This window comes from Danio rerio, chromosome 16, assembly GCF_049306965.1.
Source record: "Danio rerio strain Tuebingen ecotype United States chromosome 16, GRCz12tu, whole genome shotgun sequence".
NCBI classification, from domain to species: domain Eukaryota; kingdom Metazoa; phylum Chordata; class Actinopteri; order Cypriniformes; family Danionidae; genus Danio; species Danio rerio.
In genome coordinates, this window is record NC_133191.1 from 45,431,713 (window position 1) to 45,455,042 (window position 23,330).

The window sequence follows — 23,330 nt, forward strand, 5'->3', positions numbered from 1 at the left end:
GCGCGCGCTCGTGCACCTTTCACGAGCATTTTAACGCGCTGGAGTGAGTGCGAGCTATCAACCAATCAGGAGACATTTTAAGGCTGCTAGGCAACAAACTCCAGACACTTAATACAACCAGTAAAAAATTAGGTGCTTTGTAATCGTCTGGGAAAATCAAAGCCTTCGCGCTCACGAGATCTGCACCTGCATGCGCGCTACACGCAGAAAAGGCAAAGCATGCTTTGTTCCTCGTGGGTGGGTCAACTTTGGCCTTAAACCTACGCTTGATTCAAATAACTTTTCCCACACATTTCAAAACAAAGTCCATGGTTGGGTAGTTTCGTGGACATGCAGCAGCGAGTTGATTCTTCAAACTCAATTTTTAAAGCCTAAAACATGATAAACAGGGAGGAGAATGTGGTGGAATCTGCTTGGAATTAAAGGTGTATCAGCTCTGCTTTTACCAACCTTGAAATGTAGATGTGTGTGACACATGACTGAGCAATAAGCTGATTTAAATAAATAATATATATATATAATAACAGCATTGCAGGGGATACAATTTGCATTTATTTTATTTGGAAAATATCAGATTAAGTATTGCACTGTATATTGTGTAACTTGATGAATGAATGAGTAAATACTGAATCAGCAGATGACATTGATCATAAATGTGGTGGGAGATGTGTGGTCAGAAAGAAAAACTAAAGAAAGCTTTAGTTTCCATGGTAGTTTTGTAAAATGTAAACATATTACAATACAACAAATTTTACAGTATAAAACTGCAACCACAGTGTACAAAATCCAACAGTGCTATTATTGGACCATTAACATCAGCCACAATAATAACGCCGATAGTAAAAGAACGCTGAGAAAAATCTAATTCACAACATGTAAAAACACATTCACATTTTATATTTGTTATGTAAGTATATATTAATATATATATATATATATATATATATATATATATATATATATATATATATATATATATATATATATATATATATATATATTAGCACAACCAACACTTAATACATTAAACATTCAAATTATCACAAAAACTATTGAAAAACATATAGGCTAGTTTAATTTATTTAAACAAAGTTTCATCAGAAATGTTTTCACTGTTCAGTTTACTTATTTGTCAGTTTGCTGTGCGTGTGGTGTGTGCAAATACATTTAAAGGATTACAGGATTTTGAAATCGAATACAATAGTAAGATTGTGCTGTTACAGCATAAAATGCTCATTGAGTGAAGGCCTTTACTATGTTGCCCTCTGCTGTTAGTAAAGATATTGCTGCTACCAACTGAGGAACTGGAAATGTTCATTTTACATTAGTTTTCTGAAAATAAAAATTAATTATAAAGAAAATTATATGGTTAAAATAATATTAGAAACAAGGAAAATGTAGAAATGTAGAGAATTACTAAAATTCTCTAAAATACCCATTTTTATATTTAAAAGTGCAAACCACCCAAAGCATTTTACAGGAAGCATTTATACACGTAACACAAAAATACTAATGAATAATACTTATAAAATAAATTTTAGCACTTTCTGGCTGGTAAATGTAAATGGAATAGCCTATAACAGCTGGTTAAAATGGGCTATATAAACAACAGTAAGGGAAGTATACATAATTTAAAATAAAATTGGAAATAAATTAAAACTAAAACTGTTAAATTAAGAATGTACTTTTAATACCACGAATTTTCAAAAAGAAATGAAAACTATACAGTCATAATTTACACTCAGTTTTTAAACGATCCTTCGGTGGTGATGTTATTGCAAATAAATTTAATGCGCCATACATACAGCAAATCTGAATGTTGACCGACTGGGATAATCAATATTAATATAAGTCTTACATTTTTTAGGGACATCGAAGTGAAAAAATTGACACTATTATTTTTTGAAGGACGAGTTCTTTTATTATGCTTTTTGTCAGCGTGGTCACGTGACGGCCCGCCCTCTATTTTCAAACGCCATGTTTACTGCGCACCTCCATCACTTCCAATCGGCGCAACAGTAACGTACAGTGAGTATATCCATTAAAGTATGAGCATGCGGCTTTTAGTGCTGTTTTTACAATCTGCAGTATTTTACATCAGTCGCGTTTTCACGTACAAGGAGGCAGGAGTTGTCACGGTTTGTTGCGAATGGAAATTCGGTTGTATTTTTGTGAGCGAGTAGGCGGGACAAATAAGCTAGTCTGCTGTAAGTTACCACCAGTCCCGCGCTCCTAAAACAATTCAGTCGCCAGCTTATGTATACTTAAAAGTTTGGTTTTAATTAAACGTGGTTATATGTTTTGCGATTTCTGCCGTCTCCACTCAGTTTATCTCATATTTGGTCGTAATGTCATAGCTTGTTAGCATGCAAGGGGTTTGCGTCTAGCTTATTCAACTGGAAATACAAACGCGCCAAATTCGTTTTGCACCAAGAGCGCACTGTTGATGAATTGATTACAGGCAATAAACAGAGCTATTGCGAATATATTGTGGCTCAAATTATATACAATTTACTTACTATGTTCATTATGTATTTCACTGTCTAGTGTATGAATTATATAAGGTTATTTTGCCGTACAGTATTAGTTTGATAACTCCGCCCCCTCCAGTACGTATTTATAGCTGCGACAGTTGTCCAAAAATGTCCAACATTGTTTAGTATATACGTCTCTGCATTCTGCATGTTCCACAATCAGTCATAAAAGAGGTGGATACATTTTTGTTCAATTTCATATTTGGTGGAACAGACCACATTATTTAAAAAAGACAGTGTTGTACAATCCAGTTGAAGATGTGGTCTCAATGTTCTTGATGTCAGCACTGCTGTAAGTGTATTTAAAACAAATGGATTCAGAATTACCTGAATTTTAAAGGTAAAATTTAGAGCATCACCCCTAACTAGTTTTTGACCAATGGGGGTTTAGACTTTTTTTTAAGTTATTTATTATTTTTTTTCTTTGAGGTGTAATTTTGATATTAACAAGGTGCCGTTAAAACTGTCCTCTCTTCATAAACAGGTGTGTTTACTATGGATGCTTATAAATAAGCATAATTTTCTCCACATAAATCAGTAATATGGACCAAAAATGTATAACCTTTAAAAACAAATCCCTATTTTATAGAAATTGCTACAATTATGATATTATGTTGGTTATACAGTTATTTAAAAGTGAAGGACAACTTTTTAATTCTTGTGAATTTCTCAATTATCACAAGATCCCCATAACTGCTAAAGAATTTGCAATAGTATTGATGCAATTTCTGGTGGACTTGTTCAGCTCTTATCTGGTAATATGTCCACTGAATCCAACATTTTACATACTAATCTGTTAAGTATCAATGGTGTGAAAATTAAAGACAATAAATGTAATATATTTTTACATTAAAAAGTTATGCAGAAGCACATGGTTGCCTAAATGCAAACCTTTTTGGAATTCTTTATTTGAGCAGATTGAGTAGAAAAAAGTTTGAAACTTGCCTAGTAAATACTGTCTCACCAAAAAAGTTAAAGATGTGACATATAAACTAGTGAACTTTTTTTAGTAAAACAAGTTGTTAAAACATTTTTTAAAGACATTGAATCTGCGTGCACTTTTTGTGAATTAGAAGAGGAATCAATAAAACACCTGTTTTTTGAATGCACCTATACCCAAATGTTTTGGTTTGCTGTTGAATATCTTATATTTAAACTTACAAAATTAAAAATTTATTTATTTTTTGTCAATTTTTTTGACGTACAATAAAAACAATAAAACTTTGGAGAAAAATTTGTGTTTGTAATTTAATGATTATATATGGGAAGTACCATGTACACAAACAAAAATGGTCCAATTATAAACCTAACATTTATTTCTTTAAAACTGATCTTAGGCATTATATCAAAACCCTAAAAACATTATTTATAAAAAAAAAAGCTATAAGGATGTTTGCAATTTTGGAATAATTTTCTTGTGCAATTTTTTTGTAATTTATATATCCCCTGTAATTTAATTTTTGTGTTTTGTTTTTATACTCTATTGATTTGTTCCTTTGACGTGGACAAAAAACAATTGTAAGCATTGTATTCCTCGTTTTTTGTATGCTATCGTTCTTGTTATGAAAAAAAAAAAAATCCAACATTATTCACAGCTTTTTATAACCAAAAATAGAAATATTGTAGAAAAAATATTATGCAGTAATACAGTATTTTATTTTGTCTTTGTATATATACTGCAAATTTGGACCAGGGCTGCACAATATATCTTTTCAGCATTGTGGGATCTATAATGTAGTCAGAAATATAGTTGACCAGAAATTACAGTTAACAACATAGAGGAGAGTAATTTCAAGTTTTAACCCTTAAATGAAACTTTAGTATTTGTATGTGTTTTTTAAGGCCTTGCTATAAGAATTACGAGCAAACTTAAACATTTGGGCACAATAAATTACGTTTGTATCACAACAATGAAACATTTGTAGCTTAAAGGGCAATTTTATTCCTTAATTAAAATGATTTAGTGTTGTTATTATTGTTATAATACTGTGATTACTCAATTTTTGTTTCTGAATACTGTTTGACTCCCCAGAACATAAATCTTTGTTTGTTTGCATGTTTTGTCTGTTGAATTTAACAATGCTTGTCATTTTTAAAAAATGATATTTTATGCAGATGCGCAGCCCTACACAATCACCCCAATCTTTAAAAGCTTTTCAAGTCATTGGTGAAATTGCATTTATATCGCAGTGAATGAAAATTTCGCAATGTCAGTTTTCTCCAATATCCTGCAGCCCTAATTTGGACCGACCTTCTTGTCATATGATGACTTGTGTGAAGTATTTTTTTTTCATATGTGATAAAATAGCGTTATATTGGGCATTTGTAGTGCACTTTTTCCTTTGGAATTTTCATTTTGAACACCCTACTCTGTCTCATTCCTAACAGTACAAATAGCACAGATTAAATAGTGTGCATATAGATTATGTGTGTCATACATGTCTGCTAATAATATTGTTTCATTTTTATATCTGTTTAATTTAGGATGCACCTGAGAAAGTCTGTTCCTCAGTGAAGAAATGGAAGCTATCAAGACAGAAGTACATCCTTTGGATGATGCAGAGCAGGATGAATCAGAGGAATCCTCACCCAAAACCACGTCTAAACCCAAAGTCAAAATGTGTAAGCTAATTTTTAGCTATTCCTTTGAGAAATTCCTGATGCATCTTAAAGGGGCGGCTCGTCCAAAAAACGTTTTTGTAACATTTACATACCCTTTACTTGTTTCAAACCTTTAAAGTTTCTTTCTCCTGTTGAACACAAAGTAAGATATTTTGATTTCGTTAAATATCTGGACTTCATTGCATAAAGCAATGATCAGGATCCAGAATGATTGCCTTACTTTTTACGATTGATACTGTATTTTGTTTTTCTGTTAACTTCTATTCATTGGAGACCCCCGTTTCAAGAGACTGCAGGGGGTGGGGGTATTTGAATAGATTTATTTCATTATATATATTTTTTTTCAGCCTGTGTGTTTATTTTACAATAATTAAAAAAAATAACTAATAAAAAAAAGATATTTTGAGGAAATCTGTAATTTTCTTTAGTATTTGTTTTTTTATACTATGGAAGTCAATTGTTGTTTTAAACAGCCCATTTTGTGTTCAACAAAAAGGAAACTCATAAAGGCTTGAAACCACCTGTGGTTGAGTAAATTTTCATTTTGTGGTAAATAGGGTTGTAACGGTATGAATTTTTCACGGTATGATAATCGTCTAAAACAATACCACGGTTTGACGGTTTCGCGGTATACGGTATGTTGCAAATGTTACAAAATAATAGAACAGTGAAGCAAATTTGACTTTTTCCAAATAATATATTTTTAGTTACTATAAACAACACCACTTACAATGAACAAATAAAAATAAGAAAATAATAAATAATGTGTCAAAGTCCAAATAAACATGGTGCAAATCCTCAGTAAAAAATAGATATAAATATTTACTATACTATAAATAGTTACATAACGAAACTAGATTCAATATGGAACATCCTTAGGTTTTATGTGCCAGCATGGATATGGTTGTCTGTGGATATGGATTTGGATATGGTTGTCTGCAATGCAGACAAACAGCTGCACCTTCATTTGCGTCTTTTGAAAACAGCAAGAGCAGCAGTTCGTCTTTGCTGTGTCACTGTTTTGTCATGTTTCTGTGCTGCTGTGCATGCAAAAGTACTTAGTATGAGAATTATTTCATGAAAAACTTTTTTTTTTGCGTTTTATTTAGCCGCGCATAAATGTATGCCTATCTCTCATTCCGTGTTGTTCAAAAAGCTTGGTCCACAAACAAAAGCGAAACCTATGCTTATTGGTTGTGATATAGCGAGTTTGAACCAATCTGGGCATGGAGGAGGGACAGTGCATCAATGTATCATGTCTGATTTGTCCGGAGACACAGTGACGAGCGTTTCTTTGTCAAATCAGCGTTGTCAAATGTTGATGACGTAACCGCACTGATTCCGGAGCCTCTGAAAGTCCGCGAATGTTATGTGATACAGCACTGGAAAGCTGAGATTCTCTTCTTTATGCCAATCTTTGAATTGTATGAATCGGATCAGCGGATCAAAAGTTATTAAACATTTAAGAGTAATACTTATTTTTAGCCGCGGGCGGCTGTCTCGGTCTTTAAGGGTTAAAACCGTTGATATGCAATTGTTCATGGTATGATAATCGTGCACGTTCAAATCGTGGTAAACCGTCATACCGGTATATTGTTACAACCCTAGTGGTAAACTACCCCTTTAATTTTTATTACTTTGTTAACAGCTTTTATATACTTTTCATCAGCTCATAAATTAAATGAGACCTCTTTTATCCTCACATGTTACCCTTATTTTTAGACATTAACTAATATTATGTTTCTCTGCCCATGCTGATAGGCGGTTATTCAGATAAACATTTCCTGACACAGAAAGTTTGGTCATTTTGAAATTTTATATTCTTTTAAATTAATGGTTTTGAAAGTAATATAGATTAAAAACTTGCTCTTCTCCGTTTCAGCAAGCTGTTTCCAGTCATAAAAACACAAGTTAATTTAAATGAACATGCATAACTTATTAACTGAAGGATTTATTTTTGAATGTTAGTATTGCGTATTAATATTGACTGAATTTCACTTCATCATATACCTTTCCTTGTTGGCCTTTAAGGTGCATAATCAGAGCTGCCCTTACTATAAATAAAGACAAATGACTAATGATGATTAATTCATAGTCATGAACATGCAAAAAGAAAATGCTTTAAAAAAAATTTATGGCTCAGAATTAAGGTTACAATATGTTTAAAACTGTTTTCACATTAAAGAAATATACCTAAACAACTACATTGGCAATTAGAATAGAAATTCACTGCTTAAGTGCACGTATATAAAGTCACAACTAAACCAGCAAAATAGGTGGGATAAAACAGCAAGCAATCTGTCTAAATGCCTAAATGGTTTGGTAAAAATGCAAAGTATGATAACAATTTCATACCATCTTTGCCTTTTCTAGTGGAGTTTTCTTGTTTTTATCTTTCTGTTCAGCTGACAATTTAATCAGCGATTAGGAGGGCAGCCCTCGCAATCTGATTAGGTGTGTTAAAAGTGCTAGCAGAAGTTTTACCTCAAGAAAATGTGTGTATAACAAAGAAACTGCAGTTTTCAGGGTTGCCACACTTTGAAAGTTCTTGAAAATATTTGAATTTAAGACATGTATTCAAAGCCTGGGAAGTACTTAAAAACAAACATAGATCCTCAAAAGTGCTTGAATATAAAGTTTATGATGTTATTTCTAAAATTGTACTGTGCTGTGCTGCTTTCAAAAACTGAGTAATAAAACTAAGACATTATTAATTAAAAAATCTTATATTTATATCTTATGTAAAAAGTATGATAAATAATACACCTTTTATCAATATTTCAGAAATCACATTTAAATATTACCAGTATTGGATTCAATTAGTTTTATTGTATTAAAGTTTTTTGAACATGACTGTTAAAAACTACATTCACGAAAATGACTCATTCAAAACATCATCTTTACAATAACATTTTAATGTAATTATAAGGTGGAAGTAAAATGTTAAGTGATGGAAGACTTTCATTGTATATGCTGGGGGTTTGAATTACAAAGGTACTCGCTTTAAAATTATTAGTGATTTTAAAAGTCCTTGAATTTGGTGTCCATGAAAAAATGGGAACCCTGAGTTTTGCTGTCAATATAAAATAATTCCACATCAGACATTTTCTTTACACGCATAGCATACAATCAAGGCATATTCTGTTCTGCTTTATTGACAGGATAAAAACACACTTTTCTTTAATAATCTGGCAGACTCATCATCGCCATTGCAATGTTTTCTAATTGTCTTTTCAGTTGAACTGGAAATCGTTGAAGGAAAACGTGAGAAAAAGGTCATCCAGAGACTTGATATGATGAGTAAACCAAAGGAAAAGCCGAAGATTGAGAGCAAAGGAAGAGGCGACAAGCTGGGAGACATTGCACGAATTAACCACTCCATTGGGAAGCTTAAAGCTCCTTTGCTCAAACCGCTGCATAAGATCCTATATGATCGACCAGGGGCTGTAAGGCGTTGTTTTGAGATCTTCCTTAACAAATAAGTGGCCAAAATCTATAGCTAATGATGATTCATGTTTACGCAGGCATCAACACTGCGGAAAAATCTGCGGCTCTTTAATGGATTTCCCTTTAAAGAGGACAGTGACCTTTACAACAAAAAGATGGAGAAGGTGAAAAGGTATTTAACTGGTTTGATAATGCTTTATATGTAAATACATTCACATGCCTATGAAAACCGAATTAGTTTATGCTCTATTAGGTATTGTTTTTTATTTTTTATTTATTTATTTATGCACATTTTGGCTTAAAACTGAATGAAATTGGCAAATTGCATATGAAATCTTTAAATACATCTAATAAGCAAGATTTCCATGGGCCCTTAAGGTCAAAGAAAATAATTCAATACAGGTCCTTTAAAGTGTTTTTTTTTTATCTTTCTTAAATCCATGTTATTCCCCCGGTCCACTAATGTGTTTGCATGTTGTGCATACTTGATTTACATTGGTCATCCTGGAAATCCTCTCATTTTAAGTTAACCAAGTTGTGGGAAACTTGAATAAAAATTAGTGCTTTATTAAGATAAGTAAGATATATGAACTGTACCTTTAATATTACGTGCTCAAAGAAAACACTTTTTTTGTGTGTATTAAACAAAACTCCACTACATGCACAGTAGACAACATGAGCATTTATAGGACATAAGCTAATTTAAATATTATCCCACTTCCTTTTTAAGTGCTGTCTTCACCTGCTCAACAGAAAAAGCTGCGCTTGGCTTTAGAAATTAAAGCACAGATGATTCACGCGGGAAGAACAGCCGCAGTTACAGTCTTTATGTGCATAATACGAGGTTATCACAGATAACCCGTAATAGACACAGTGGAGAAAACTCACAACTCAGGCACACTCGTGTGTGAATGCACAAGTGTTGCTTTAACAGCCGAGAGGAGTAGAAAAGTTACCTCACAAACAGGCCAGCGGAGTGGGTCTAATGTAAAAAGTGTGTAAGAGAGAAAGAGACCGATGGAGTTTTACAGCATCTCTCCCTAGTAGTGAAATAACGGATCGTGTGCTGTGCCTTCTCCAGTGTCAAAGAAAGACTTTTCAGCAAGCTAACAAGCAGTTAAACTGTGCATAATTATCTTCCTTTCAAGTAGTAGGAGCGTTTTATTAACCCATCCTCGCCTCCTGCGTCATAGTATTCTACTGCGACATCGCGCATAGGAGATTAATGTCGTCAGTACATATTAACAGGTTATAATCTATTACTGAACCGATATCGAATTGTACCCATCTGCATCGTGGTGCACCAAAGAAACAATTAATTTTGATACTACTGTTGGGCTGCCAAACGATTACAAGACAAGATGGCATGTAAAAATGCTAGTCTGTCTCCTGGGTCATCAGTTTACCTGGGTTTGTTAATACGCTTTGGTTTGTCTGTCTGGCAGGCTTCCCAAGAAACTGCTCAAAACCATCTGTCAGACTCTTGATCTGGAGAGGAGTGGAACACAAATTGTTCTCTCAGAGAGGATTATGAAGTTTCTCGCACAGCCAACCAACTCGGGAAAGGTGAGATCTGCTCTTAAATATTACAGTGGCAGATAAACAGACTGACAGAAAGAAAGAAAGAAAGAAAGAAAGAAAGAAAGAAAGAATGAAAGAAAAACTGATAACTCAGGTGCAGGAAAAAAGGCTCAATCCAAACAAAATGGTGCACTTGAGTTTGGATCCAATGCTAGTGATTATCGGTGAAGTGTCTAAGTTTGTCTTTTGCTGTCTGCAGCCTGTCCTGAAGAAAAAAAGGAAGACGACCAAAGATGGCAAAAAAGAAAAGTCTTCATCCAAGAGCAAAAAGCCACACAAAAAAGTAGTAAGTGGAAAGTCCAAACCCATTGTCACAGATTCCAGTAGTGATGATGATGATGACGATGAGGATGACGACGACGGTGAAGAAGAGACCAAAGGGAAGAGCAAGGGCACTGAGAAGTCTGCAAAAGCAAGTCAAAAACATGATGATAGTGAAGATAAATCTGATATAGAGGAAGAGGATGAGTCCTCGGATGATGATGATGACGACGACAATGATGATGATTCTAAAGAGGATAGCAAGGAGGAAGTGAGTCGGTTGTTTGCATTTCTGATGCTGTTGTTCATCTGATTATATGTGGTCTGCGGTGCTGAAATGTGTCTATTGATGCACAAAAACAAACCTGGTCCTGGCATACCATCACTCTGCACATTTTGTTTGTTTCTTTTAGTGCTTTATAGGTTTGTTCCATAAGTGTCCTTCGAAGTGGACATCACAGGATATTCTGCTATGAATCCAGTTAGAATTAATGCCGAGTTCAGACTGCACGATTTAGTAGTCCCATTACAGATATTTTCACACTGCATGACTACCTGGGGTAGAATTCCATCGCTACTCTGTTTTCACTGCAATTTGGATCGGCAATGGGGAGGTTTCACACTGGAACTGTACAATATTAAGAATCGTTGACAACTTTGTCTCGGTCCGCAAACTACGTCTCACAACCAAACACATAGTATATCTTTTTTTTATTAACTTCATAAAATTTGCTCTTTAGTGTTTGAACTCTCAGTAATGATTTTACATCACACTGAACTGAGCTAAACTGAACTGAACTGAACTTAAACACTAAAAACTGAACTACGCTGTTCCAGTGACTGACCATTTATGTGAAGCTGCTTTGACAGAATCTACATTGTAAAAGCGCTATACAAATAAAGCTGAATTGAATTAATGAGAAAGAAGCCTTTAGTGGGGTACAAAATGTACTTATTTTCTCTCCTGAGTTTTGAAGGAAACTAGCAATTTCACAACTTTTTCTTTTTTTTTTTTCGACCTGTTTGTGATATTGCTCAGATGACATGTCAAACAGACACAGGCACCCCTGCCAAATTTACACAAGTTTCTCCTCAATTTCTTGGGCAGACTGAAAAGAAGGTTCTCCCCCAACCTCCTGCTGGCCTGCAGATACCCACACTAGGGGATGCTGCTCTCTCATTGGCTGTAGATTCTCTCAGAGCGCGCCTTTGATAGTTCACATCAAGTATGTTTACATGGAAACCAATAATTGAACATTAATGTGATTAAGGCTATACTCTTGATTAAGAGTCTACCATGTTAACAGCCTTTTTTTTTTTCAGTTTAAGGTCATAATCGGACTAAAGACAAATCGAAGTAGGACACATGGAGTTTGTTGATTAGGCATGGATAAAAATATCACGGTATTGTGATTACTGCTCTAAAGAATATATATATATATATATATATATATATATATATATATATATATATATATATATATATATATATATATATTTATTTATTTATTATAGTTTGGAGCAATAAACATGTCAGGCTAAATAATTCAAAACATTAATTGACTTCTGCTGTCTTCATTTGTTTTAAAAACAAAGATTTCTTTAAAATTGAAAACAACATCTTTTGATTTATTTTTCTGCTGGAGATACTGTTGTCCTAAAAAACAAACAAAAAATGTCATTACAAAATGTTACATCTTAGAAACAGTATTGCAGCAAACTTTGGCGGTTTTAAAACCTTGACTTTTCCAAACCGTTGTATACCCTAAAAATACCTTAACCAAACTATTACCATGATGTAGGACTTTTTGCCACGTTTAACAACAGGATAGTCCACACACACACACACACATGGCTGTTTGACACTCTCTGCACCTACAAAGTCAGTGCAGACCACAGACACCTACATCGTGAAATGTGGAGGGTTTTTTTTTTTTTTTTCATTCAGCATGCTGTATGAACTTCCATTAAAACATAACTTCCAGCAGTTCATAGTTGCAACTATCTCTTTTGGCATGCATGAAATGTTCCTGAATGAAAGTAAAAGTGCCAACCTGCTGGTAAAGTCGACAAATTAAAAATTCAATACCCGAAATACATGAACCTTCAGAGGTAATGTGGATAACGCAGTGACGCAATGTCATTAATCAAATTATGTGCTATAACATGTAAAACAGGATCATGAAAGGAACTTTCAAAAAGCAGCTCATGTAAACACCTTAGTCATATTATTGTCTTAATTAGAATAAGGCAAATAATTCCATTCTTGATGTTGATGTAAACGTAGTCACTGTGTGATTGTAACTCGTGTCAACGAGCACTGATTTGCTTGTCATTTCAGGCATTTGTCTGCGATTTCACAAAACCTCTTAGTGAGACAAAATCGGGGCTAAAATCATTCAGTCTGAACTCTGATAGGTTTTCAATTTTAAAGGGCACAAAACTGTAAGACATGAGAATCGAAGCATATGCAGTGATTGTGGTTAACTAACCCTTCACTATTGTGTAATAAGTTTCATCTGATGACGCTGCAAGCAACACAGTGCAGATCTGTTTAAACTAAAGTGAAGTAAACTTTGAGCTCAGCTGATTTTCAGTGAACACTATATAGGGAACATGTAAATCTGAACATGTTTTTTTCCCTTGGTGAGCTCTTCTAATGAGCTGGTTATCTAAATCAGGTGTGTTAGACAAGAGAGACATGCAAGATATGCAGAGCGCTGGTACAGGAGCATGTTTGAGAACTGTGGATCTGGAACTTTCAAGCTCAGAATGTTTTAATCCCTGTTTACATGTTGCTTTAACTTGTAATAATATTAATAAATTAATGTTAACACTAGTGTAAACAGGTTTGTTTAGTTGCGACTTGAAATTTGCCATGCAACAGATTCTTTTCCCCACATTTTTGGTTTTATAGTTCGATCTCTGTTGTGACTCAATGATTTTTGTTGTGTGATCAAATCAACAGACATCTCCTCCTCAGAAGAAATCTTCCACTGGGAAGTCCACAAAGAAATCTGACAAGAAGTCTGATCAGAGTCCATCAGATGAGACAACCGATGACAGTGACACATATTGTGAAGACAAGGATGCAAAAAAGGTTGGTAATGACTTTAAAAGGTTAATGTTCATACCATATTGAATCTTTTATGATTCTGAATGTATATTGTGTAACATTTCAAATAATTTTGATCTAATTTAAACCTGATCTAGATAATGAAACTTAATTTGATCTCTATTGGCCCGTTTCCACTGAGTGGTATGGTATGGTACGGTTTGGTACGTTTTTATGGCCGTTTCCACTGTCGAAAGGCTTACTGAACCAAACTGTACCGTACATCTTTTTCGGTACCAAACACGAGAAAGGGTACCAAAAGGCGGAGCTAGACGCGCAGCTGAACGCTTTCGGTTTACATTCGCTTGTGCAACAAGATGGAATGAAAACAAAAGAGCCGTCATGTTTAAAATGCACAGCCGAGAGATATTTTACAGCGTAAATATATACATATAATAACGAGCCATGGTCGACCCGGGATCAAACAAACCTTTTCGTCATCTTGATAAACAGCCACAAAGCCAAAAAGAAGAGCAGATTTACTTTGTGGCCCTTAGTTTTTTACGAGCCAGTCTGAAGCGCGAGCGGTTTTGCTTTCTTGCTTGCACTCGCCGCGCATCTATATCTGAAATAACAACCTTCTTGAGCTGATGATAATATTGTGCACTTGATTATTGATGTGCTTTTGAAACTCGATCCTGTCAGAAACTGACAAACGCGAGGGTAAAGCGCGAAAAAAAAGGAGCACATTATTTTTTTAGCAAACGTGAACAAACTGCCATGTTTAACTATTATCATCACCTTTTGGACTATTATGAACTCAGAATGATGGAATTGCTCTCTAACCGAGGCTAACATGTGCTGCCGAAGATTAAAGACACAGATGAGAGGTCTGCTCTTACTCTAGGCTATGTTTTGTGTTGTTTTAGAACCTATATAAGGACTAAATGTCTGCTGTGTGTAGTTCTTCTGTAGTTGGTATCAAATCAGAGACTGTAAGGGTCTGTATGTGTTCATATATGTTGCATTGATTTATTTATTTTACACAATTGCAGACGTTACAGAAGGCAGTCATTGATCTGCAGTTATAATCAACTTGTGTTGATATAAAAGTTAGTAATAAACATTGATACAGAAGTATTTGTGTATAAAGCATCTGTTTTGTGAGAAGTGTTTCACATGTGAAATGTAAGCAACCCGTTCGGCTTTACTGTCGACATTTTCTCAAGTGAAAATGACGTTGACTGAAACTTTGTCAAACACCACGCCCACCAAAAGGGTACCCTTGGTAGTGGAAACGCAAGCCTGATAAAGGTGATCCATTCCGACCCGAATCTTACCGTACAGTACCAGTCAGTGAAAACGAGCCATATGAAAGCAAATTGTTACAGTTTTGAAAGAATTCAAAACTATTACATTTATGGCACTGTAAGAAACGAGTACAACTTTATAACTGCAGCCACAGATCCGACAATACAAAAATCCTTTCAGCAGAAATTGCATTTAAACTAACAATTTTCATCTCAATATTCCTAGACAAAAAAGAAGCCTGCAGCAAAGAGAAAAGCTCCAGCAAAGCCTGTCCCGAAAACTAAGAAAGCAGACAGCAGCAGCAACCGAAAGAAAAAGACTGCAAGCAAGAGAAAAGGTATTAATGCGGTCATATTATAAATGTTTAATAGAAATGGTAAATATTGTGTTTTGCAGTGTGTAGAGATTAATATGCTGTAGTTCTGCTTCTAGATGAAAGCGAAAGCTCTGATGACGATCAACCTTTGATCAAAATGATCAAAAAACCACCAACAGATGAGCAGTTGAAGGAGAACGTAAAAGACCTCCTGAAAGACGCAAACCTGGAGGAGGTTACAATGAAGCAGATAACCCGACAAGTATGTTATTTCACCTTTATTGGGACAGAAGCTTACTTTAAAGGGTTATGATCTGTATTGCAGTTTAACTAACTAGACCAGGGGTTCCCAAACTTTTCAGCCCACGACCCCTAAAATAACAATTCCAGTGGCTTGCAACCCCCAGTATTCTCTGAGGTGGTTTTACATATATAAAACCAGCACACAATGGTGCACACAACCAATATGCCCAAGTCTATTCGTCGTTTAATTTTGGAGAGCGCCACCCCAAGACCATCCTCCATGTTAAGTTGTGTCATTTATTTATTTTTATAATGTACGTGATTGCACGTGAAATCAATGTGTTGCATCTGACGCTATTCCTATGTCTATAATATAACAATAATCACCACAAGGATTACAAAAAATATTGAAAGGCTTATGGCTTTTTATTTTCATGTTGTTTTTAATGGTTATTATTACCATGCTAACAATGGTACTATAAACTACTATTTTGTTCTTCAGCTAGTTATGGATAAAATATAGTAGTTCTAATAGTTTAATAAAATGAATTCGATTTTTGTGAATTTCCAAGCGACCCCACCTATATTGTCCCGCGTCTGACCCCAGGTTGTCCCGACCTCCACTTTTGGAACCACTGAATTAGAGGACTAATTTATTGCATGCATTTAGTCTGTTTATCACTGTCATCTATAGTCATCACAGGATATAGATGATATTTCGTTAAAGTTTGACAAGTTGAAGTCTTTTCAAATGCTGTTATGATTTATAAACTTTCTCTTTGTTGTAGGTTTATGACAAGTATCCTGACTTCGATCTGAGCAGCAGAAAGGAATTTATTCGTGAGACTGTTAAAAATGTAAGTGCATTCAAAATGCTCATTTATTTTAATATTCATTTGTATAATAGTCAGTTTTAACATGGCTAATGTTCTTGCTTTTCAGATGATATCCTGAAGTGATGAGAAGAAAATGCCTTATTTAAAAAAGTCGACTAGAGTGAAGTTGGTGGATGAATATTCATTGCACTGTTCACTGTTCTGTAGTTTTATGTTTATTTTATACAAGTTCAGCTTTTTTGTATTTTAAAGAGTCTTTTAAAGTTAGAGTTTTGACAATTGACAGCAAATGATGTGGATTTTGGTTGTTGAAATATGCCACATTTTTAAAGTAATTTTAGTTTCATAATTTATATGGCACGTGGCCATACAAACTTAACCATATTTTATTTTGACCAGAAATTCACAGTTTGTTTGTGCTAGAAAAGCCTGCAGTATGATTAGCATGAATTTGTTGATGCTAAGATACTGCAGGCATGTTTTAGAAAGTGTTCATTTTATGGATTGATTTTATCCATTATTAACGCTGGTTTCAGTTTTGAAGGTTTGAATGTCGATTGCAAAAACAAGGTAATTTAGATTAAATCTGTCTGGTTTTTGGTTTCAACATCTTATGTTGTGCAGTGTTGGTTTACATCTCAGTGCTTTGCATAATAGTAGTGTCCAAACTCATTCCTGAAGGGTCGATGTCCTGCAGATTTTAGCTCCAACATGCTTCAACACATCTGACAGGAAGTTTTTAGCATATCCAGTAAGAGCTTGATTATCTGCTTCAGGTGTGTTTGATTAGGGTTGGCGCTAAACTCTGCAGGACACCGGATCTCCAGGACTGAGTTTGGACACTCGTGGCATAATAGAAGAATTTGGTATTTTAATGCTAATGTGTTAAAAGCAAAAAGCTTTAAGTTTTTTTTTTCTTTGTAAATATGCTCTTTAAGTGTATTTTACTTGCTTGTGTCTTAAATCAAGTCATACGAAGCAAACAAATCATAATTCTGTGATGTTACACATTCATATCAGCAGGTCAGAAATGTAGTTTAGGTCCCATAGTAAGACCAGATTTGATCTGTTGTAAACACTGACCTCAGTAACCAGTTATCAATTATTATCAGTCATAATACTCAATGATAGTCTGTCACAAAAACATCAAAACAGAAATGAAAACGTGTTTATTTTGTAATAAATAGATTTTTCATAATATATAAGCTGTCTGTATTTTTGTTCTTGATGTTGTTTTACCTGGATGGCTGTGTTTGTTTTTGCCACTTAAGGTGTATTTGTGATATTTTTACTACAGGTTTTTAGCTATAATTTTGACATAATGACTTTTAAAAACAAGTACCATATAAACAACACTCATTGTGGGAAGACAAACACATCTTGATTTTACTTAGAAAAGCATTTTATAACGATAGCTTATATTTAAAAGATTTTTAAACTAATTAAGTCACGCTTCCACAATTTAGTCTTAATTTTATGATGCAGAACAAAAATTCTACATTCTTTAAGTGTTTAGCGTTAGATTTTACCTGCACCTTTAATGTCCAGCTGTCTTAGTATAATTTTTTTTCCAATAAGTACATTTTGTACAGGTTTTTTGAGGGGTGTGGTGCATTTATTAGAATCAATTGGTACATCAGCTCTTAGTACTTATTTCATCAAAAGTGCACTTTTTCAAACATTTCAGCATATTTTCATTTGTGTACAATAAACAATCACAAAATATCCTTTTCACTACACAAAATACATGTTCTATCTAAACGTTTAATTTACATTAACTGCCTTTTATAATGCTATCACTATCAAACTTATGACTTGCATCTCTTATTCCATTTAATACATTTGTGTCATTTAATTTAATTGATCTTAAAATTTGAATAAATTATATCCATAGATTTTCAACTTGTCTAATTGTTGTTTGATCATTTGTAAGTTACAAATTGCTTGAGGAACTTTTAAAAATGCTAATTACTAATTATTTTCACCCAATAATCACAATTAGATATGTATAAGTTACTTGCGAATTAAAATTATATAACAGAACAATATTTTTCCTTGCATATGTAAATGACTGTTTTCCTATAGAAATCTGAAAGTGGAAATATATGCAAATTACATATATGACCTAAACGTTGTCATTTATCATACATGCAACTTTTCAAAATTACATAGCAAAAGTCTGTTTACATACTTTTTTTCAACCATTGAAATTACAAATATGTCAAAATATATATAACTTTTACCAACTTTTTTTATTCACTTTAAATGTACATGTGTGTGTAAATGCCCATTTATGCAATATTATATAATATATATTGCATATTTTATATCTGTACGTGAAATCCAAATGTGAACTTGTATGTCATATATGTAATTTTATTATATTGACATATATCATAAAGCAGGGGCGGCCAACCCTGTTCCTGGAGGGCCACCTTTCTGCAGATTCAGTTGCTACCCATATCAAACACACCTGAACCAATTAGGATCTGAACACCACGTGATAATTACAGACAGGTGTGTTTAATATGGGTTGAAACTGAAATCTGCAGGAAGGTGGCTCTTGAGGAACAGGGTTGGCCACCCCTGCCATATAGGTTCTTTGATCATGTTTTAATGTTGTTTAAAAGTTTAAAAGTTGTTTAAATATTGAAAAGTTTAAACAAAAAAAAAAAGCAGTTTTACAGAACAATAACATGAATGAGTAATTTGAAGTTTATCCTGTTTTGCTACTGAATGAAATGATTGTCAGTAAGTTAGAAAAGGATCTACTCTTCTCAGTATATATCACAATGATCAAGTGTTCTGAAACGATGCATGATTGTGTGAACTGAAAATAGATAAAAATACAGATTTGAAAGAATGACAGATTTGAAAATGCAATAGCACCAAACCATTAAAAAAACTGTAATCACAATATGTAAGAAATTGACTTCCTGGGAAATTAAAGGAAAGTAAGTTTATCTGATATCTGTCCACAGAACAGTTTTGCTCAGAAACATGCTACAGTTTGATAAATTTGACATACAGTTTTGCTTTTAAAGTGACTTGAATAAAGAAGGGCCCCATTACTTTAAACTTGAAGTGCAAAAAAATATTCTGCTTTTATAGTCAAGTTATAGAACAATCTGAATCCTTTGAATTCATTCTACTCTGCCCCATGAAAGCTTGCTATGGGCATTTAGTGGATAGGCCCACTACTAATAACTCTAAAAATTGTTTAATATTATCATAAATAAGTTTTGTTGTAGTAAAAGAATCATTCCCTGACCGGGAATCGAACCCGGGCCGCGGCGGTGAGAGCGCCGAATCCTAACCACTAGACCACCAGGGAGCGCGTTGTGTTGATGAGAAATGTTTATATTAAAAAGACAGAACAGAGCAATATTTCGTTTTTAAATCAGATTTAAATACACCTGCTGCGTCAAAAAGACACTTTTCATTAGATTTGTTTCATATATTCATTCACTTAACAAACTACATGATTAAATCTCGGTTGTTTAGTCCTTGTAATTTCAAGTTTAATGTAAACTTATATTGTTTATTTTATTGTTAAGCTACCAAAAAGCTATCTGAAATTAAATGTTTCAATCTAAATGGTGTAAATTAATCAGATTTAGTTTAAAATGAGACAGGTTAATGCAGACTTTGGTGAATGAATCAAGGCAAGGCAGATTCTGCTTGACTAGTGTATTCAGCACTGAACTCTTCTGTGTAATTAATGAGATTTTTTATGTTTTTATTGCAATAAATTCTAATTGAAAAAGTTAAACTCCATTAGTTAATACTGTTCAAAGTAATGTTTACTATTTCTAATAAATTAGAAAATTACCCATGGCAAATCTAATGTAAAATAGTCTGGCATATTTATCTTTGGCCCACAGCTTTCACTGATATTTAGTTTTTGGCTTTTTATACAAAAACATTTGGGCACCCCTGGTCTTCAGGCTGTAAACAAATCCTCTGCGTAATTAATTTTTGATAGTTTATCATGCAAGAGACATTCCAAGGTAATCATTTTGGATTATTATTTATAATGATCTGAAAGCATTATCTGCAGTATCAACACTGTATGACCAGGCCATTTTATTTACACACATTTTAAAGACATACACTGACATAATGCAAGTATGATTGTTAGAACTTTATCTTTGTGTATAATCCACTATTGTTAAAATCAGGTGCTTTAAATCAAAGATACTCAAACTAGGGCCCGTGGGCTAATATTGGCCCATGGCAACCTTTGATTTAGCCCACCATCCCATCTGAGAATGTTTTAGAGATTGAAATTTCAAATTTAATGTAACCTTTTATTAGTTTATTTTATTGTTAAGCTTGAAAAAAGCTATCTTAAATTAAATATTTAAATTTAAATGGTGTAATTTATTCAGATTTTGTTTAAAATGTACTACGACAGATGAAGAATAATGCAGAGACTTCAGTGAGTGAATCAAGGCGAAGGGAGATTCTGCTTGACTAGTGTATTCAGCACTGAACTCTACTGTGTATTAATGTAATTATGTTTTGTAGTTTAGTTTGGTGTGTGTAACTTCGACTCACGGCTCTCAATGATATTTGGTAAATAGCATTTAAATAAATAATGAAACATTTATAAAGCTAATTTTATTATTTGTTTCACCGATCATCATAGGTTAAAACATTATTAACATTAACATTTGCCCAACAGTATGAAACTTTTTAAAGGAATGTGAAATTTTGTAAGGTGAAATTACATGTTTCTTGCTGTTTTTTATTATTAACTGACATTGAATGTTTATTTTCTGACCAACAAAATTGAATGATTAAAACATTTTATGATCAAGAAAGGTTTTTAAATTTATACTGCTCAAAGAACAAACACAACAAATGGATGCACAAAGAATCATTTTAATGCACAAAACATTTATTGGTGAACACAGCACACTTCAAAGCAGTTTTCATGCACTGTTATTCACAAACATGTTTCTGATTTGTTCTCATGTGGATGCTCTGTAAACCCCAAGCAGATTCTTGAGAGCGGAAGACGGTTGCTTTTAGCTGACTGAGGCCTCTTCATCTTGACATCCTCATCATCAGTTTGACTCAACATGAGATTTTTTGTCTCAGCACCAGCGACTCTTTTCTGTGTGTCACCAACAGATAGCACAGGAACATGGGTTAGTTTCAGAGCAGGCATGTTAGTGATCATAGGAACACGCACAAATGTTTGTTTGCTTACCTTCACTGGTCCTTTTGGAAAACCTGGCAGTCTGGGTAAGGAAATGTGAGTCTTAACCTCAGGGTCGCTGCCGTTTCTGTGTGCCTCAATATTTACAAAGGTAGAAAACCTGGACACTTGATGCCCTGAAGATCGATCTGTGAACTTCTGTCTAGCTGAAGGCTTCACAAGAGTACGACCTGGCTTCAATGCGGGCAAGTGTATGGGCACAGCGACAGGATTCTGGCACTTGTTTGCTTCTGCTGCTCGTTTCCCAAAAAAAGGCAGAACAGGGAAAGAAAGGTCAACACTGGCAATCAAATCAGACTTACATGAATGCTTAGTGATGTTTTTACCTGAAACTTCTAGCAGATTCCTAGGAGACTTCACTCCTCCATGCTCAGGAGATCTTCCACATGACTCTGATATCTTTTTGCCAGTCTTTGTCAAGAGAAAACGTCCAGTTGGCTTTTTCTGTCCTTCAACAGGTTTTACAGGGGCACGGTTTGGCTTCAAGCTAGGCAAGTGTGCAGGTGCAGCAGGAGCATCCTGGCGGAGTGGTGAAGCCTTGACGACATTTCTCTCTGTCTCATTCAATAGTTGATCAGGAAACCTGGACGCTGGAGGTCCATCAATGGACTTCTGCCCAGCCAAACGCTTCACAGGAGCACAGCTTGGCTTCAACAATGGCAGAACAGGTGGCGAAATTTCAACTCTGGGAATTACACCAGACTCACAAGACGGAAAGCTGATATTTTTCACTGAGACTTCCGTCTTGTGCTTAGGAGAGCTCACTCCTTGATATTTTGGAGGTCCATATGTGAACCTTTGTCCATCAATGGGCACCACAGGAACATGGTTTGGCTCCAGAAGAGTTGAGGAACGGTTAACACTGCCATTCAGCTCAGACTCACACTGGAAGATGATGTTTTTCACTGAAACCTTCGAGCTCACACCTTGCTGTTTTGGATATCCGTCTGTGAAGTTCTGCTTGTTGACAGGCTTCACAGGCATCCGGTGTGGCTTCAGAACAAGGTTTTTGCGGACAGCGAAAATCTTTTCCGTCATCACTTCTCCACTCCCAGAATGAGACAGGGGAGATGAGGAACGCTTAACACTGGCATTCGACTCAAACTCACATGGAAAGATGATGTTTTGCACTCTGACCTTCGAGCTCTCTCCTAGCTGTTCTGGAGGGCCGTCTGTGAAGCTCTGCTGGTTGACAGGCTCCACAGGAACACGGTTTGGCTTCAGAACAGGAATAGGAGATTGTTGGAGAGGTGAATGTTTGCCCTTCTTTGCTGTTGTGCTCCCAAGATTAGGCAGAACAGACGAGGAAGGGTCAAAACAGGCCTTCAGGTCAGACTCAGATGGGTAGGTGGTGTTTTTCACACAACTTGCCATCAACTTTGTATAGGAGCTCACTTCACGACGTTCTTTAGGTCGTGGCAGGACGCGACTCAAAGCGTTTCTGAACCACATGTTGAAAAACGGGATTGGAGATTCTCAACAACTGCAAAAACGAGCTTGAACAAGCGATAGACAGTGTGAGACTGACAAATCTGATGGAATTCTTTCTAATGTGGAATGCTAGGTATGCTATGATGTCACATTATAGAACGTCTGCAGCGTTGACGTCTTTTAGGCATCATTTAAATGTCGAGTGTCTGTTCATTTCTATTACATCTGTATTCATTACATGAATTATTTTTATCATTGTGCTTTATATTATATTGTTACGCCAATAATTAATAAAAATATTTTTGAGCAAATTATTATGAGTTGGTCTGGTTTTTACTCTGTCATTTTGATCGTATTGACAAGAATATTCACTTTAATTATTATGTTTCTTCAAGTGGCAGCAGAGGTCGCACTTTAATGCATTGTAAAGGTTTGTCATTTTCCATGACGCCCGCTAGAAGCCGTA

At 34.7% G+C, this 23,330-nt stretch overlaps 2 protein-coding genes and 1 non-coding gene across 6 annotated transcripts; 1 reads left to right on the forward strand and 2 right to left on the reverse strand.

The window, feature by feature from the left end:
- The first annotated feature begins 1,964 nt into the window (after positions 1 to 1,964).
- On the forward strand, positions 1,965 to 17,403 carry dek (DEK proto-oncogene). Of its 4 annotated transcripts, none has more exons than NM_001045276.2 (11): positions 1,965 to 2,028; positions 5,019 to 5,156; positions 8,394 to 8,602; positions 8,681 to 8,775; positions 10,049 to 10,169; positions 10,384 to 10,716; positions 13,414 to 13,545; positions 15,037 to 15,148; positions 15,244 to 15,389; positions 16,159 to 16,227; positions 16,313 to 17,403. In NM_001045276.2, exons 2-11 carry the CDS (start codon positions 5,054 to 5,056, stop codon positions 16,322 to 16,324), a joined length of 1,332 nt encoding a protein of 443 aa, NP_001038741.2. In that variant the 5' UTR covers positions 1,965 to 2,028; positions 5,019 to 5,053; the 3' UTR covers positions 16,325 to 17,403. The 4 variants fall into 4 exon arrangements, with proteins under 4 accessions (NP_001038741.2, XP_005158284.1, XP_073781392.1 ...); XM_005158227.6 differs by having other exon boundaries at positions 1,971 to 2,028; positions 15,232 to 15,389; XM_073925291.1 differs by having other exon boundaries at positions 1,978 to 2,826; positions 15,232 to 15,389.
- Positions 17,404 to 19,468: 2,065 nt separating this feature from the next.
- Positions 19,469 to 19,540, reverse strand: trnae-cuc (transfer RNA glutamic acid (anticodon CUC)). Its single transcript has one exon. It is a non-coding gene; the product is annotated as a tRNA-Glu (tRNA).
- A 1,548-nt stretch (positions 19,541 to 21,088) lies between these two features.
- LOC141378300 (uncharacterized) lies at positions 21,089 to 23,320 on the reverse strand. Its single transcript, XM_073926512.1, has 3 exons — positions 21,760 to 23,320; positions 21,425 to 21,666; positions 21,089 to 21,328 (listed from the first exon to the last, which is right to left on the reverse strand). Exons 1-3 carry the CDS (start codon positions 22,883 to 22,885, stop codon positions 21,158 to 21,160), a joined length of 1,539 nt encoding a protein of 512 aa, XP_073782613.1. The 5' UTR covers positions 22,886 to 23,320; the 3' UTR covers positions 21,089 to 21,157.
- Between the last annotated feature and the right edge of the window lie 10 nt (positions 23,321 to 23,330).

Coding starts and splice junctions, on each gene's coding strand:
- dek (XM_005158227.6), top strand. CDS start 5,054: ATGGAAGCTATCAAGACAGAAGTACATCCTTTGGATGATGCAGAGCAG. Junction 10,170..10,383: donor AGCCAACCAACTCGGGAAAG/GTGAGATCTGCT, acceptor TGCTGTCTGCAG/CCTGTCCTGAAGAAAAAAAG. Junction 15,390..16,158: donor TGAAGCAGATAACCCGACAA/GTATGTTATTTC, acceptor TCTTTGTTGTAG/GTTTATGACAAGTATCCTGA.
- LOC141378300 (XM_073926512.1), bottom strand. CDS start 22,885: ATGTGGTTCAGAAACGCTTTGAGTCGCGTCCTGCCACGACCTAAAGAA. Junction 21,667..21,759: donor GAATCTGCTAGAAGTTTCAG/GTAAAAACATCA, acceptor GGAAACGAGCAG/CAGAAGCAAACAAGTGCCAG. Junction 21,329..21,424: donor TTCCAAAAGGACCAGTGAAG/GTAAGCAAACAA, acceptor GGTGACACACAG/AAAAGAGTCGCTGGTGCTGA.